The sequence below is a fragment of the Cebus imitator genome, unplaced genomic scaffold, assembly GCF_001604975.1.
Source record: "Cebus imitator isolate Cc_AM_T3 unplaced genomic scaffold, Cebus_imitator-1.0 Scaffold64, whole genome shotgun sequence".
Lineage (NCBI taxonomy): Eukaryota > Metazoa > Chordata > Mammalia > Primates > Cebidae > Cebus > Cebus imitator.
In genome coordinates this window covers 3014509-3030800 of record NW_016107379.1, presented here as the reverse complement: position 1 = coordinate 3030800, position 16292 = coordinate 3014509, and the positions used below count along the sequence as shown (strand labels likewise).

Genomic DNA, 16292 nt, shown 5'->3' with positions numbered 1-16292 from the left:
TCCTGCTATTTGCCACAACATGGATGAATCTGATGGGCAATATGCTAAGAGAAACAGAAAGAAAAATATTGCATGATCTCACTTACATGTGGAATCTGGAAAAAAAAAACGTTCAAATATACAGAGATAGAAAATAAAACAATAAAACACTGGGTGGGTGTAGCAGAGGAACTAGGTCAGAGGATGTAGTATAACATGTAGGATGAACAAATGTAGAAATTTAATACATAGTGTGAGAACTGTAAGTAATGAAGTTGTACTGTATTTGGGATTCCTGCCAAATAAGTAGATTTTAACTGCGCTTGTCACAGAAACAAACAAAATGGTCAGCTATTCGAGATGATGGATATATTAAGTTGCTTCATTATAGTAACATTTACATACATTTTGCTATATGTATCCCATACATCATGTGATATATCTTAAATATACACAATGAAATGTTCTTTTAGAAGAGCAATAGAAAAATGTATACTAAACAAACGTAGTTAAACCAGCCCCTGTACTGTGCCATGCCATAACTACCTCATAATGTGGTTGTTAGATCAGATAATCTACAGAATTTTTAGTACTGTCCTCCATGCATATTAAGTACCCAATAAATAAAACTCTTATGTTTCAAGACCTTGTTTCCTAATGTACTTAGTTTTTTCCCCCCATTTTGAGCGGATATAGTAAGGACTGTGTCTTTTGAACCATTGTATGTATTTGTCTCATAGGTTGATTTTTCTGTAGCTTCCATATTTATACATTTAATCCTTTTTCTTATCCTTTCTGTTTTCATTTAATCTGACTGCTATAGCTGCTGTTATCTCTTATTTTGAATCTGCTTTTTGCTTATGATAATGTGTGAATGATTTTATGCAGAAGTAATGTCTTCTGTAATGTTTCTGAACTAAATGGCATTCTTTTTGTTTTCTCCTGGGCTTTTATGAAAATTTTCAGAATTCTTGTTTCATAAATTATTATCCATATAGTGAATACAGATTTCCTCCATCATACATCAGTTGTCTTAACATGAGAGGTTTTTTATAGAATAGGTGGGGATGTAATTATTTACAAAATAATACTAAATATCTAGTTAGAGAATCTTTGATCCTTTGCATTGTATGACAGTGTGTTGTACATTGGTTAAACAGCAGTTAGGGACTTCTCAAAAGACTATTGTGTTTTGCTCTGCCTATGATGTTTCATTTAGCTTTTCGGGAATTACCATTGCCTTTGTTGGACCAAAGAAAAGGATGAATATCAGTCTTTAATGTTAAAAATAATTAAATTATTTTAATCAATTAAAATGATTGTGGCTCCCACCTGTAATCCCACCCTTTGGGAAGCTGAGGTAGGAGGATTGATTGCTTGAGTCCAGGAGTTCAAGACCAGCCTGGGCAGCAAAGGGAGACCCTGTCTCTACAAAACAAAACAAAATTAAATTAGCTGGGCATGGTACCTGTGGTCCTTGCTGCTCAGGAGGCTGAGGCAAGAGGATGGCTTGAGCCCAGGAGGTCGAAACTGCAGTGAGCCGTATTACACCACTGCACTCCAGCCTGGGTGACAGAATGAAACCCTGTCTTTAAAAAAATTGTATTGACTCGGGGAATACAAAACTAGTTTCCCTAAACAAACAGAATTGGTAATTTTGGACTGAATTTGGCCTACTGCCCATATGCTGGTAGGTACTTTTATACCTGGGGAGTAGTAAGCCTTTCAGAATTTACTAAACTTAATAAGGGTATCAGGTAGGCTTTTCTTTTTTTTTTTCTTTTTTTTTCTCCATTAGAACATGGGAATATAAAATTTGTTGTACTTATTTTGGTGTGTAGCAATAATGCCAACTATCTGTATCATCTTTTCTCAATATTGAATATGGGGCTTAATTCTGGGAATTTTAAAATAATCCTTTTGTGATAAACTTTGCCTGATATTAACAAAATTGTGTAAGTACTTGCAAATTAAGTAATAATTTCTTCATAGCAAGTCATCTGAAAAAATGGACTACCAAGGAAGTTAACTACTAGAGATGGAAGGTAGAAATTAATTTTGGTTTTATTTCTGTATTTATTACCATTCTTTCCTATCTCTTTGAACAGGTTGTTCCCTTCAGCAGCTTTTGATGAAATACAGGAGGATAATTTGTAACTTGAGCAATTGTTGTAAATTAAAAGTAGTAGGAAAGTTACATCCCAGATTAATGACAGCCATGTTGTGTTGTTTAATAGGCAGTGAAATCAACTGTGCAGACCATCACTGTTGGAGGAGTGAGCACATCACAGTTTAAGACAATTATTCCTTTGGCAACTGCTCCCAATGTCCAGCAGATTCAAGTGCCTGGAAGCAAGTTTCATTATGTCCGACTTGTTACTGCCACATCAGCCAGTAGCTCAACCCAGCCAGTTAGTCAGAATCCCAGTACAAACACTCAGCCTCTTCAGCAAGGTTAGTAACCATTTTTTTAAAAAAACAGTAATTCATGCTTTTAACATGATTAAAGAACATTTGTCCATTTCTTGCTGAAATCCTGATGAAGAGTGGCATTTCAACTGAGTTTGAGCCAGTAACTGGTGCAGAAAGCAGTGAAATAGAATGATAGTTGTGTGTAACTGTAATATTCTCTCTGCTAGCAATAGTTACACCGTGTGCTGTTATACCAGATAATAATAATTATTCGTTAATTTGTGGTTAGCCATTTTATTGCTGGTTTTAAAACCTACCATTTATGCCAGTGAGATACATTTAGATGGAACAAAATTATTTGCTAAACTATAAAGCTCCTTGATAGGGTTTGGGTCAGTTGAAATGACAAATAGGCAAGGTATAATTAAGAACTTAATATCACTTTCAGCTTTTACTTATTTTGAATTTATAATTGCTAATAAAAAAGTGATTAAGGCCAGGCATGGTGGCTCATGCCTGTAATCCCAGCACTTTGGGAGACCGAGGCAGGTGGATCACCTGAGGTCAGGAATTCGAGACAAGCCAGGCCAATGTGGTGAAACCCTGTCTCTACTAAAAATACAAAAATTAGCCAGGCATGGTGGTAGTGCCTGTAGTCTGAGATACTCGGCAGGCTGAGGCAGGAGAATCGCTTGAACCCAGGAGGCAGAGGTTGCAGTGCAGTGAACTGACATCGCACCACTGCACTCCAGCCTGGGCGACAAGAGCAAAACTTTGTTTCAAAAAAAAAAAGTTAAAAGGCCAGGCACAGTGGCTTACACCTGTAATCTCAGCACTTTTTGAGACCAAGGTGAGTGGATCACCTGAGGTCAGGAGTTCAAGACTAGCCTGACCAATGTGGTGAAACCACATCTACCAAAAATACAAAAATTAGCCAGGCATGGTGGCGTGCACCTGTAGTCCCAGCTAATCAAGAGGCTGAGACGGAAGAATTGCTTGGACCCAGGAGGTGGAGTTTACAGTGAGCCAAGATTATGCCACTGTACTCTAGCCTGGATAACAGAGCGAGACTCTGGCTCAAAAAAAAAAAGGCCGGGGCATGGTGGCTCATGCCTGTAATCCCAGCAATTTCAGAGGCCGAGGTGGGCGGATCACCTGAGGTCAGGACTTCAAGACCAGCCTGGCCAACATGGTGAAACCCTGTCTGTACTAAAAATACAAAAATTAGCCAGGCATGGTGGCGGGCACCTGTAATCCGAGCTACTTGGGAGGCTGAGACAGGAGAATCAGTGGAACCTGGGAGTTGGAGGTTGCAGTGAGCTGAGATCTTGCCATTGCACTCCAGCCTGGGGAACAAGAGTGAAACTCCGTCTCAAAAAAAAAGTGATTAAAAAGTTCTATTTATTTTGCTTGGTTGTCTTTTCCCTAAAGGATATTCCTGTTTGTTGTCCTTCTATTTTCTGTTTGTGTTTAACCCTTCTTACCACCTCATACACATCCACAGACACATAAATAACCTTTTTCATATTTATCTACTTTTCTAAAAATTGAGGGATATGAAAGGATCAGAATAGTTTATAGTTTACGGCTTAAATTTTTCTTTGGAAGTGTTTTATTGTTTTATATTTTAACAACGTCAAGAAGCAATTGATGGCAAGTGAATGATATATTGTTTATCAAAAGTAAATAAAAGAATTAAAGACACGTTGGTTACTATTTGATTTTTACTAAGAGATCAGAGGGTAGGTTGGGTGCAGTAGCTCACGCCTATAATCCCAGCACTTTGGGAGGCTGAGGCGGGAGGATCTCCTGAGATCAGGAGTTTGAGACCAGCCTGACCAACATGGAGAAACCTCGTCTCTACTAAAAATACAAAATTAGCTGGGCGTGATGGTGCATGCCTGTAATCCCAGTTATTTGGGAGGCAGAGGCAGGAGAATCACTTGAACACAGCAGGCAGAGGTTGCAGTGAGCTGAGATCATGCTGTTGCACTCTAGCCTGGGCAGCAAGAGGGAAACTCTGTCTCAAAAAGAAAAAAAAAAAAAGGAAGAATAAAACCTATTTATTTCTCTTTCAAATTACTGAAGGGAGAAAACAGAGTAAGCAGTATTTTAGTACATATCCTATTAAATTAGATACAGCAATCAGTTATATTTTCTAATTCTTTTAAAAACTGATTTTGAGGCTGGATGCTGTGGCTCATGCCTGTAATCTAGCAATTTCAGAGGCCGAGATGGGCGGATCACCTGAGGTCAGGAATTCACCACCAGCCTGGCCAAGATGGTGAAACCCTGTCTCTACTAAAAATTACAAAATAATTAGCTGGGCGCGGTGCCACATGCCTGTAATCCCAGCTACTCAGGAGTCTGAGGCAGGAGAATTGCTTGAACCCAGGAGGTGAAGGTTGCAGTGAGCTGAGATCGTGCCACTGCACTCCAGGCTGGGTGACAGAGTGAGACTATCTCACAAAAAACAAACAAACAAACAAACACTGATTTTGAAATAAAATCATTATCATAATATTCTTAATGAGGGGAAAAGTGAAACATTCATATTGCTGACTAAGGGAGTCAAATTTTATATTCTCTCAATACTTAACTTAGCAGGGTACTGAGAGAAGTGCTGTAAGTCCAGTCTGCTTAGGTAGTATGATGATAGAAAGCAGTCATTGGATACAATTGATTGTATTTTATGTGTGTGTGTGTATGTGTATAATAGTATGCTGAGAATCCATATGATGGATTAAACCTAATTAATGTTAACCATTCATTCATTAGCAAGAATATGCCTATGGTATAAGTAAGATAAAGGAGCTGAAGATCCAAGGAGAATGGCGGAATAGGATGGACATTCAGAATTCAGTATTGGCAGGGCGTGGTGGCACATGCCTGTAATCCCAGCATTTTGGGAGGCCAAGGCGGGTGGATCACCTGAGGTCTGGAGTTCGATACCAGCCTGGCCAACATGGTGAAACCCTGTCTCTACTAAAAAAATACAAAAATTAGCTGGGTGTGATGGCACGCACCTGTAATCCCAGCTACTTTGGAGGCTGATGCAGGAGAATCACTTGAATCTGGGAGGCGGAGGTAGTGAGCTGATATCGCACCACTATACTCCAACCTGGGCAACAAAGCAAGACTTGTCTCAAAAAAAGAAATTCAGTATTGACTGGTGCCTTCTTTTCCAGCTTTATGTCTGCCTTTCTGCCTCTCTCTACTTTTTCTCCTTGCCTCCTGGCAATCCCTCACCACTCTTCTACTTCCCTGCTGCTTCCTCTTTTGCTTTCCACCTTGAACATTGCCTTTCTGTTCTCCCCTATATCTCTCTGCCTTCTTCACCTCACTCTATACCTTCTTCCCACCCAGCCACCTACATGTACTGCCCATGTGATTTCCCTTATATTTTTCTCTTTTTGTTCCTGTCCCATAAAAGATCTGGGTATATATAATATATGTTATTTCACTGGAATACAAGTTAAATACAGTTTTATAGAGTTACACTAAATATTTGTTCTAGTTCATCAAATATATTAATGTCTCTTTATGAGGGATTTACTTAAATGCCAAAAGGTAATTGGGGTTATCGTGCACGTTTTCCCCCGAAAGTTGTATAAGAGCTAATGTTCAAAGACGCCACCATGTTAATTGCTGGCTTAATGGTAGGCAGCGTAGTAGAACTCAAGAAAGTGCTTGGTTAGCCTTTTCAGAATACAACCTATCACCTTGGTGAGGGAGGAAACCAATTTAAGAAGTTAAAAAGCCTCAAACATTTGCAGGTACGGTTTCTGAAGTTTGGGAAAAGGCTATTCTAAAGGATTGTTCAGAGTTCCTGCCAAAGACTAAAAACGAAACAATTTTTTGCCAGCTTCTGTGAAAACTGAAGTAGTATTTAGTAATGTGTGATAAGGTAAGGAGGAGGAGAAAGGCAGACGGTTGACTTAGTTACTTAACATCCCCTTCCCTCGGTGTTTTTTAGTATTCTGTTTTATGATCACTTGATCGTATATTTTCCTCATTCCCTGGGCTTCAGTTAAAACTCAGCATGTAAGTGTCAAACCTATGTAAATTTGAGTTTCTAAGTTTTTTTTTTAACCCCAGGGTTGTATGTGTATATGGGTATGAGGGCAGGGATAGTCCTCATTTAATGTGATGGAGGACAGGTCACTCTCCTTCCCGATTATTTCTCGGGACCACCAAGAAGTTTTTAGATTGCTCTGGTCATTGCTCTCACTTCAGAATCACTACACTGTGCTTATGGAATGGTGACTGTCATCTCTCCCAGGGGCAGGTGGTGGAGGGAACTCCCCTGTGTCCCAATCGGAAATTCAAGCTCTCCTTTTTATTCCTTCTAGCATTGCTGAGACCAGTGTACAATGGTTATTATAACTTTGCTAATGCTTAAGAACTGAGGAAAATTAGAACAGGAACAACTTCAAACTGGGTAGCAGATGTCACACTGCTCCTATATTTCATACAGGAAAATAGTCATACACTGTTTTTGTATAACAACCGTATTGAGATGTAATTCACATATACCATAAAATTCACCCTTTCAGAGCATACAATTCACTGGGTTTTAGTATATTCACAAAGTTGTGTGACCATCACCACTAATAATATACTCTCTCTAGACATCTTTTACTCTCCCTCCTTCTCCCTAGTTTGTCACCTTGCTGCAGTGGCCTGCTGCCTTTTAAATCAGAGAACTCTAAGGTTCTCTTCTAGGACTCTCAACTTTTTTGCCTTTAGCCATCATCCAATCCCCATGAAAAGTAAAAAAAAAATGTGTTGCTATCATAGTAGCCTTTCTATCCAAGGAAATTCATTCCTTTTCATTTTGTTCAGAGTTCTCTCAACCTCTCTTTCAGACCAGGCTCCAGGCCTTACTTTTACATCAATAAAACCTGAAGAGATGTCATTTCTATCTTAAATCTCTGCTTTTAATAGTGGAAATGGCAGTGGGCAGTTTTTAAAATTGCACTCCTTGTTGGTCCAAACATACATGTCTAGTGCCCGCGTCTTTCCTGAGTTTCGTCCCAGTATTTCTCTATGTCAAGGTTCATCCTCCCTTTAAAACGGCTCATCCTTGAGTTTTTAGTTCTAATAACTGTCATTTTCCTGGTCACTTGAAAGCTCTGCAGTGACTTACATTTTCTTCACTTATACCTACAGTTCCTACCATACAATGGTGGGTAAAATTCTGTAACTTTCACCTACACTAAGTCTTTTGCACCTGCTCTCTCCTTTTTTTTTTTTTTTTTTTTTGACGGAGTCTCGCCCTATCGTCAGGCTGGAGTGCAGTGGCACGATTCCGGCTCCGTTTTCCACCTTCAAGCAATTCTCCTGCCTCAGCCTCCCAAGTAGCTGGGAGTACAGGCATGCACCACCATGCCCAGCTAATTTTTTTTTGTATTTTTAATAGAGACGGGTTTCACCGTGTTGGACAGGATAGTCTCGATCTCTTGATGTCATGCCGCCCCCCTTGGCCTCCCAAAGTGCTGGGATTACAGGCGTGAGCCACTGCGCCTGGCTGCTCTCTTTTTTATTCGCATTGCTGTCACTCCATATCAGACCCTCACTTTTTTACACTCTTCTGACTTTTTCCTTGCAACTCCATTCTGTTTTACACACTGCTGCCCAATACAAGTAATTTTTCTTTTATTTCAATATAACTTCTGTTTTTTAAAATCCCTAGAAACTTCTCATTGAGTACTGAACTTAAAATACAGAATAAATACACAGAGTCCTACCCTAACATGCAAGGTCCTCAGTAAATGTCTGCAGTCTGCCTTTTTCCCTGTGTTTGTCTGCTTAACCCCAGGTATTAGCCAGACTGGTTTGGTCACTAACATTTGTGAATATGCTTTGCACCTTCCCCAGATTAAGCTTCCACTTCTCATGCTTCTGTCTCTGCATGAAATGCCCTTCTCTACCTGGTGCAGTGGCTCACGCCTGTAATCCCAGCGCTTTGGGAGGCCAAGGCAGGTGGATCACGAGGTCAGGAGTTCAAGAGCAGCCTGGCCAGGATGGTGAAATCCTGTCTCTACTAAAAATACAAAAATTAGCCAAGGTCAGTGGCAGGCACCTGCAATCCCAGCTTCTCAGGAGGCTGAGGCAGGAGAATTGCTTGAACCCAGGTGCCAGAGGTTGCAGTGAGCCAAGATCGCACCACTGCACTCCAGCCTGGGTGATAGAGTGAGACTCTGTTTCATAAAAAAAAAAAAGAAAAAAGAAAAAAAATGCAGAAATGCCCTTCTTCAGTCTGTGTGCCCTCCATTTGGCCGACCTATTGATTGGGACCCATCTCAGTACTCTGTCCTCCATGTACTTTTTCTTTATTTCCATCCTCTGCCAATTATATATATATATCTTCTTTCCTTTGAACTCCAACAGTTCTTCATGTATCTTGTTTAATAATATTTATCTTATTTGGGCACCTGCTTAATCAGCTGAACTCCCTGAGAGCAGAGGTCTAGTGCTTTAGCTTTCCTGAAACAATGGCCACAATGCCATTTATATAGTAGCAGCAGTTGTAACAACAGTGATGGCAGCTAACATTTAGTGAGCATTTACTATTTGTTAGGCAGTGTAATGATCAGTTTTCCTGAATTAACATACATTTAGCCCTTATATGCCATGAAGTAGATACTCCCCATATTGCAGATGAGGATATAGGCAAAGACAGCTTAAGTGGTTAGAAAATGGCAGAACTGGGATTTTAATGCCCTGGGTCTTACGGCTTTAGAGCCCATATTCTTACCCTTTTTGGTGTGCTGCCTTTTAGTATTCTGTAAATATGGAATTACACTGGCTGGGCATGATGGCTCATGCCTGTAATCCCAGCACTTTGGGTGGCAAAGGCAGGTGGATCACCTGAGATCAGGAGTTCAAGACTAGCCTGGCCAACATGGTGAAACCTCGTCTCTACTAAAAATTAAAAAATTAGCCAGGCGTGGTGGTGTGCACCTGTAAGTTCAGCTACTCAGGAGGCTGAGGCACAAGAGTCACTTGAACCTAGGAGGTGGAGGTTGCAATGAGCTGAGATCATGCCACTACACTCCAGCCTGGGTGACAGACAGAGTTCCGTCTCAAAAAAGAGAAAAAGAAAGACACGAAAGATATTTTCTCTGGTTTGAATAGAAACAGCAATTAGAAATAGTAATGTAGAGTGGTATTGTTATTCAAGCTTATGAATTTCAGTTCTTTTATTTATACAACAATTCATTTGACTGGATTTAGTACTGAATGTATAAATCATCTGAACACAGATTGAATATTCTCAATTGAATGTTTTCAAACTACAAATATTCCCTCATAAAGTGTATGGACTGTAGCCACTTTAGATATAAGTTCTCTGGTAGATGGGGTAAGCGATTTTGAAAGGCAGCTATCCTGATTAAAGGTTGCTCAAATTAGGAATCAAATGAAATTCTTTAAGCTTTTTTATGAGAATAACATGGGAGAGCTAAGTATTCTTAAGTGTTTTAAATACTATTTTCTGTAAATAACTTGTTCATCCTTTTTTTGTTTTCTAAAAAGCAAAGCCAGTTGTTGTTAATACAACCCCAGTGCGGATGTCAGTTCCAATTGTCTCAGCTCAGGCTGTCAAACAAGTGAGTATCACATAACTTCTTTCTCAGTCTTTCCCAAATAGACAATTTACCTTTTAAATAGAAAGTTAAGATTTAGGTACAAGAGATTTATACTTAATTGAACAGCTATAAAATTTATTTTGTGGTCATTGATACACTTCCCTTCTTTTTAGGTTGTTCCAAAACCAATCAATTCAACTTCACAAATAGTAACTACTAGCCAGCCACAGCAGCGGCTTATCATGCCTGCCACGCCACTGCCACAGATCCAGCCCAACCTCACTAACCTGCCACCAGGCACTGTCCTGGCACCGGCTCCAGGAACAGGGAATGTAGGTTATGCAGTGCTTCCAGCTCAGTATGTTACTCAGGTATGTGGAAAAAATGAAGTCATTGTATTGCAAAAGTGATAATGGGATCCAAGATGTCTAGTGCTATCCCAGAAACTAGTCAGACACATCAGACTCAGTGTTAAAGTGGCACTTTCCAGAATCTTGAAATGTTAACCCAAACCTTTGAGTTTATTTCTGTGTACCTTTAGCATTTTGAAATATACAACACAGGTCAGATATACAAGTCAGACAATTTGGAGCTGACAGCAGCTTGGCAAGAGGGCAAGGCTATGGTGATATGATGGAAAATAGATTGAAGTTAAACTCAGCAGAATCTAAATGTATTTGGAAAAGACTATAGCTGTTACAAAGCTCTTCCTCACGCATGAATTTGATGCCACTGATTTGGAAAATAAGTTAAAATTTATTTATTGGAAAATAAACTGTGAGATGCATTTCTAGGTGACTTATCTTTAGTGATCTGTCTACTCTCATCTGGTCATCTTTAGAATGAAAGACAGGGAAACAAACCCACACATGTACTTTAATGAAAGGTACTTGGGAATATGTTATGTGGCTGTTAATAAAAAGAATAGTGTTCAGTATTTTTGTCATAAGCATTTCTTAAGTTTAGAAGTTGGTGTAAAATAGAAACCCAACTATTTTGCATGTAAATTCTCATTCCTGTAATTTGTAGTGTGATAAATGATCGATATGCTACCTATTTTATTTGCAAGTAGGCACATTGCATTTTTCTAGCCAATATAAATTATTATAATACTTTGAGAGCATTCATCTAGAATTTCCTATCATTCTGACATACTTAACTCTTCTGTGAAATTATTTATTTATATTTGTACCATATAGTACTGTAAAATATTCACATTATTTTCACTTACAGTACTGGTTTGAGACTTTAAAAGATCTCTATTGTGTGAAATTCTCCATTACATTTTTCTTATTTTAGTAGATGAATATGTATTTCTTACTGAACATCATACCTGACAGTATTGTCCATTTTTGGAAATATCTAAAATTAATTTTCTTTACATGTAGCTACAGCAGTCTTCTTATGTATCAATAGCAAGCAACTCTACCTTTACTGGAACATCTGGTATCCAGACCCAGGCACGGCCTCCATTCAATGGGTGAGTATTTTGAAAATATGTACATAAGCGAAGTTGTTAGATCAGCTTAAATGCAACAATAAACATATATATTCCAGAATACATCCTCTTTGATTTTTTTTTCCCTCTTAAAGCCATGTGAGCATGCCTCTAAAATATTTTTGGAAATATTTCAAACAGAAAAATTGCAGAAATAATCAACTCCCAAATACTCTTTATTCAGATTCACCAGTTTTGCTACATTGGTTTTATTATTCTCTTTCTTTCTATATTTCCAAAATGATGATGGTAACTATTTGTTATCTTTATTTTTTGAGACAGGGTTTTGCTCTGTTGCCCAGGCTGGAATGCAGTGCTGTGAGCTTAGCTCACTGCGACTTCCACTTCCCAGGCTCAAATGATCTTTCTGCCTCAGCCTCCTGAGTAGCTGGAACTGTATATGCATGCCACCATGCTCTGCTAATTTTAAAATTTTTTTGTAGAGATGTGGTCTCACTATATTGCCCAGGCTAATCTCCAATTCCTGGGCTCAAGTGATCCTCTTGGCTCAGTCTCCCAAAGTGCTATGATTCCAGGTGTGAGCCACTGCACCTGGCCAACTATTTTTAAAATTATGTTAGGTCCTTGTTTTTTGTTGATGTTTATTTTATTTTATTTTTAATTTTTTTTAGAGAATTCTTAAGTATCATATCTGTTTATTAATTACTGCTGTTGCAATATCAGCTTAGAAGCAGTGCTTAATTACCCAGAACCAGTCCAAATCCCACTTTCAGTTCCTCCTCCACACACTCCGTTTCCTCCCTGCCTTTTATAGTTGAATCCCAAGAGTTTTGAGGCAATCTCAACCTTTGTTTTCTTAGAAGGGACAGTGTGGCATGTTCTCTAGCAGCTATTGTAAACTTCCTTTAAAAAATCATTCTGCCTGGCGCAGTGGCTCCGTGCATGTAATCCAGCACTTTGGGAGGCCGAGATGGGCGGATCATGAGGTCAAGAGATTGAGACCATTCTGGCAAACATGGTGAAACCCCGTCTCCACTAAAAATACAAAAATTAGCTGGGCATGGTGGCGGGCACCTGTAGTCCCAGCTACTTGGGAGGCTGAGGCAGGAGAATTGCTTGAACCCAGAAGGTGGAGCTTGTAGTGAGCCGAGATTGCGCCACTGCACTCAAGCCTGGAGACACAGAGCAAGACTCCATCTCAAAAAAAAAAAAGAAAAAAAAAAATCATTCCGCATCTTGTCTACCTCTTTTTATGTTATAACTTGCCTTGGAACCCAATATAAATGAAGCAACATAGCAAACTTTTTATTTTAGATGGACACATTTGTTAAAGCTTTATTTCTGGAGGGATTTATAGATTGGAGACTTTTCTAATTTTAAATTAGTTTTGGGTCTCAATTTTTAAATTTTAAATTATTTGTAGCCACTAAATTAATTTTAGTTACTATTAATTGATTAAATGTATTTTTTTGTGTGTCTGCACAGCATAATTCCATCAGAGTCTGCCAGTCGGCCCCGAAAGCCCTGTAATTGTACGAAATCACTGTGTTTGAAATTGTAAGTGTTTTTGCCACTGTTTGCTCATTTAATATAATTAGAAATGCTCTTAGAAGCAAATGGAGTTAACTAAAAATTTTTAGCAGACCAAAGTTCGTAAGTCTAAGTAATTTATGTAAACAAACAAGTGAATGTTTACACACATGTGACAGTGTAAAAATATTATTTCATTCATTCAGAAAGAAATATTTAGAGTCCTTACTGTACATGGATCACAGGAGTAGGGGTTAGGGACACAGCAGCATGAGACAGACATAGCTTCTGCCCTTAATAATAATTTTATCTTATTTATGAGTTTTGTATTTGGTCCCTTAAGTGAAGTGAAACTAAGTAGTTTTAAAAATCATTGAATGGTTAATTTGCTTATTAGCATTAAACAAAAAGATCCGACATGAAATAGTTAAATGAAAAGCATTGGTCTTACTGGGTTGTAGAATCCAAAGTACTACTACTATAACGCAGATGAGCCAGTTCCACTATTAGAATAGAACCAGTCTTTTTCCTTTTTCAGAATTTTGAAATGCCTTACTTTGGGGGCACATAAAATTATATAGCCCTTGTGTTGACGGCTGTTATTGGTTGAACTAAGTTTTTGGGCCAAAATTCTAGGATTTGGTGATACAAACTTTGAGTCTTAGTATGTGGTTAACAATATGTGTTGTTAACTCTTCAACTGGGTAGCTGAGTACATCTCTAAAATGCTTTGCCATATATATAGTATGTGTACAATACATATATACACATACAATGTATGCATGTATACTCAGGTAATTAGTAGTTTTACTTAATAATGACTCTTTACCTTATACTGACTTTACCTTTCAGATATTGTGATTGCTTTGCAAATGGTGAATTTTGCAACAACTGCAATTGTACTAATTGTTATAACAATTTGGAACATGAAAATGAAAGGCAAAAAGCAATAAAGGTGATTTTTTTAAATTTCATATCCAGTTTCATGAGTTTTTTAAATAACCCCAATTGTCTTGCAAAGTAACATATTTATTCTTTTTGCAGTGTTTAAATTTTATCTACTATGATTTAACTCTAACTGATATTTGATCTATTTTGCTAGGCGTGCCTTGACAGAAATCCAGAAGCCTTTAAGCCTAAGATAGGGAAAGGAAAAGAGGGTGAATCAGATCGACGTCATAGCAAAGGATGTAATTGCAAACGATCAGGATGTCTTAAAAACTACTGTGAATGCTATGAGGTGAGATGCTGGGTGGGGAAAATAACCTCCTTTAAAAACAGTTTCAGAAAGGACATACTACAAAAATTTACTTGAAAATTGGGAAATCACCTTGCTATTGCAGTTTGAAAATAGGCACAGTTGATGTAAAGGCCCTTGTTTGAGGAAGGCCTTCAAGCCTCCCTAGGACAGCTTCAGAGGAATACTTTGGGCTTATTATTACAGCCTGCGATATTATGGGGTGATTTACCATAACTTCTTTGTTATTATGCCAGAAGTATGCAGATTGGAACACCAATATATTGATTTTCAATAAAAATAATAATATCAAAGTGGATTGGAAGCTCTCCAGAAGTGATTCTCACCTAAGGGGCAGTTCTAATTACTGTTCTTCACAGGATTCTTGGAAACATATGGCTGCGCGCGTGTCTCATGCCTGTAATCCCAGCACTTTGGGAGGTGGAAGCGGGTAGATCACTTGAGGTCAGGAGTTTGAGACCAACCTGGCCAACATGGTGAAACTCTGTCTATACTAAAATACAAAAATTAGCTGGGCATGGTGGTGAGCGCCTGTAATCTCAGCTACTTCAGAGGCCGAGGCACGAGAATCACTTGAACCCAGAAGGCAGAGGTTGAAGTGAGCTGAGATTGTGCCACTGCACTCCAGCCTGGGTGACAGAGCAAGACTCTGTCTCCCCCCCACCACCAAAAAAAAAATACATATATGGATACATACATGTATATATATATTTATGGATATATATATATATATATATATATATATATATATGGATACAAAATAGCTTGCATCCCAGGGTGCAGTCTGGAAATTAAAGGATTATCTTGACCAAAATGCTGGTAGTGCCCACTCAAAGAGCACTGCTCTGTGAAAAACTAAAGTAGTTAAGAAGTTTGCTTTGTGAGCATAAACATAGGAAAGGGGGATCTGGCATATTGCTAGATGAGGTTACTGGTCACGGTAGGCGATTGTCTCCATTTTCACTGTTTCATTTTTCCATTCAGTTGGTTATTTTTATTTATAGATCAGGCAACTTCTTTGGAAGCTACCACACCTGGCTAATTTTTGTATTTTTAGTAGAGATGGGGTTTCACCACGTTGGTCAGGCTAGTCTCGAACTCCTGACCTTGTGACCTGCCCACCTCGGCCTTCCAAAGTGCTGAGATTACAGGAGTAAGCCACTGCATCCAGCCACAAGTTAATTTTTTAAACTGTCTTAAGTAACATCTCCAAATCCAACAAGCAGTTTTTATCTGCTCTGAAAAATGCCATATAAATCTTCCCCTTCTTGCTTTAGACACAGTACTATATAGTTTTATTTTAAAGGCTTGTGTATAATAATCTAGTCATTGAGATTAACCGTAGGTTACCATAATTGATTTCTTGGTATGCCTGAAACTATTTACTTACTGACAGTCTTTTGGGTGGTTGAGTTATTCCCGTTCTTGGCTCTTCTCATACTCTCATATATTTTTATTCTTATTCTCAGAGACAGTATGTATGTATGTATGCCTGTATGTATGTATGGGCAGAAAGCCTACCTTTGCACTTGCTAAAATAATACCACCAGTGGCCACACTGTGCCTTGGTAAGGTTTGCCCTGCTACAGGACTATGCCCTCCAGTTCAGTGCCCTCTCCCATTCAGCATGTGTCATATGAAATATTTTGTGTATTGCACACATTCTGCACATGTACCCCAGAACTTAAGCTATAATTTTAAAAAAGAAAGATTTTGTGTATTGCATTCTCTGTGTAATGAATTCTTTCCTAATCTACTTATTTAAAAGGTCAAATATTCCTCTCAGGAAGTAAAGTAGAATAGGAGAGCAACAGCTTGTGAGTTCTGCAGATGATGAATGAAAATTGCATAAAGAGACAAGTTTATTATTATTTATTGTTGTTGTTGTTGTTTTTTGAGACAGAGTCTCTCTGCATGTAGGCAAACATTAAAAAAAAAGAGAGACGGCCGGGCGCGGTGGCTCAAGCCTGTAATCCCAGCACTTTGGGAGGCTGAGGCGGGTGGATCACGAGGTCAAGAGATCGAGACCATCCTGGTCAACACGGTGAAACCCCGTCTCTAC

At 38.7% G+C, this 16292-nt stretch overlaps 1 protein-coding gene across 7 annotated transcripts in view; it reads left to right on the top strand.

Moving 5' to 3' along the window:
- Window positions 1-16292, top strand: part of LIN54 (lin-54 DREAM MuvB core complex component) — an 89009-nt gene that overhangs the window by 63272 nt on the left and 9445 nt on the right. For all 7 annotated transcript variants that reach the window (XM_017530230.2, XM_017530233.2, XM_037739159.1 and 4 more), the window contains 7 exons: window positions 2217-2433; window positions 9931-10004; window positions 10157-10354; window positions 11372-11463; window positions 12928-12999; window positions 13825-13927; window positions 14075-14212. In XM_017530230.2, the coding sequence (XP_017385719.1) occupies window positions 2217-2433; window positions 9931-10004; window positions 10157-10354; window positions 11372-11463; window positions 12928-12999; window positions 13825-13927; window positions 14075-14212 (894 nt within the window). The remainder of the gene's footprint in view (window positions 1-2216; window positions 2434-9930; window positions 10005-10156; window positions 10355-11371; window positions 11464-12927; window positions 13000-13824; window positions 13928-14074; window positions 14213-16292) is intronic.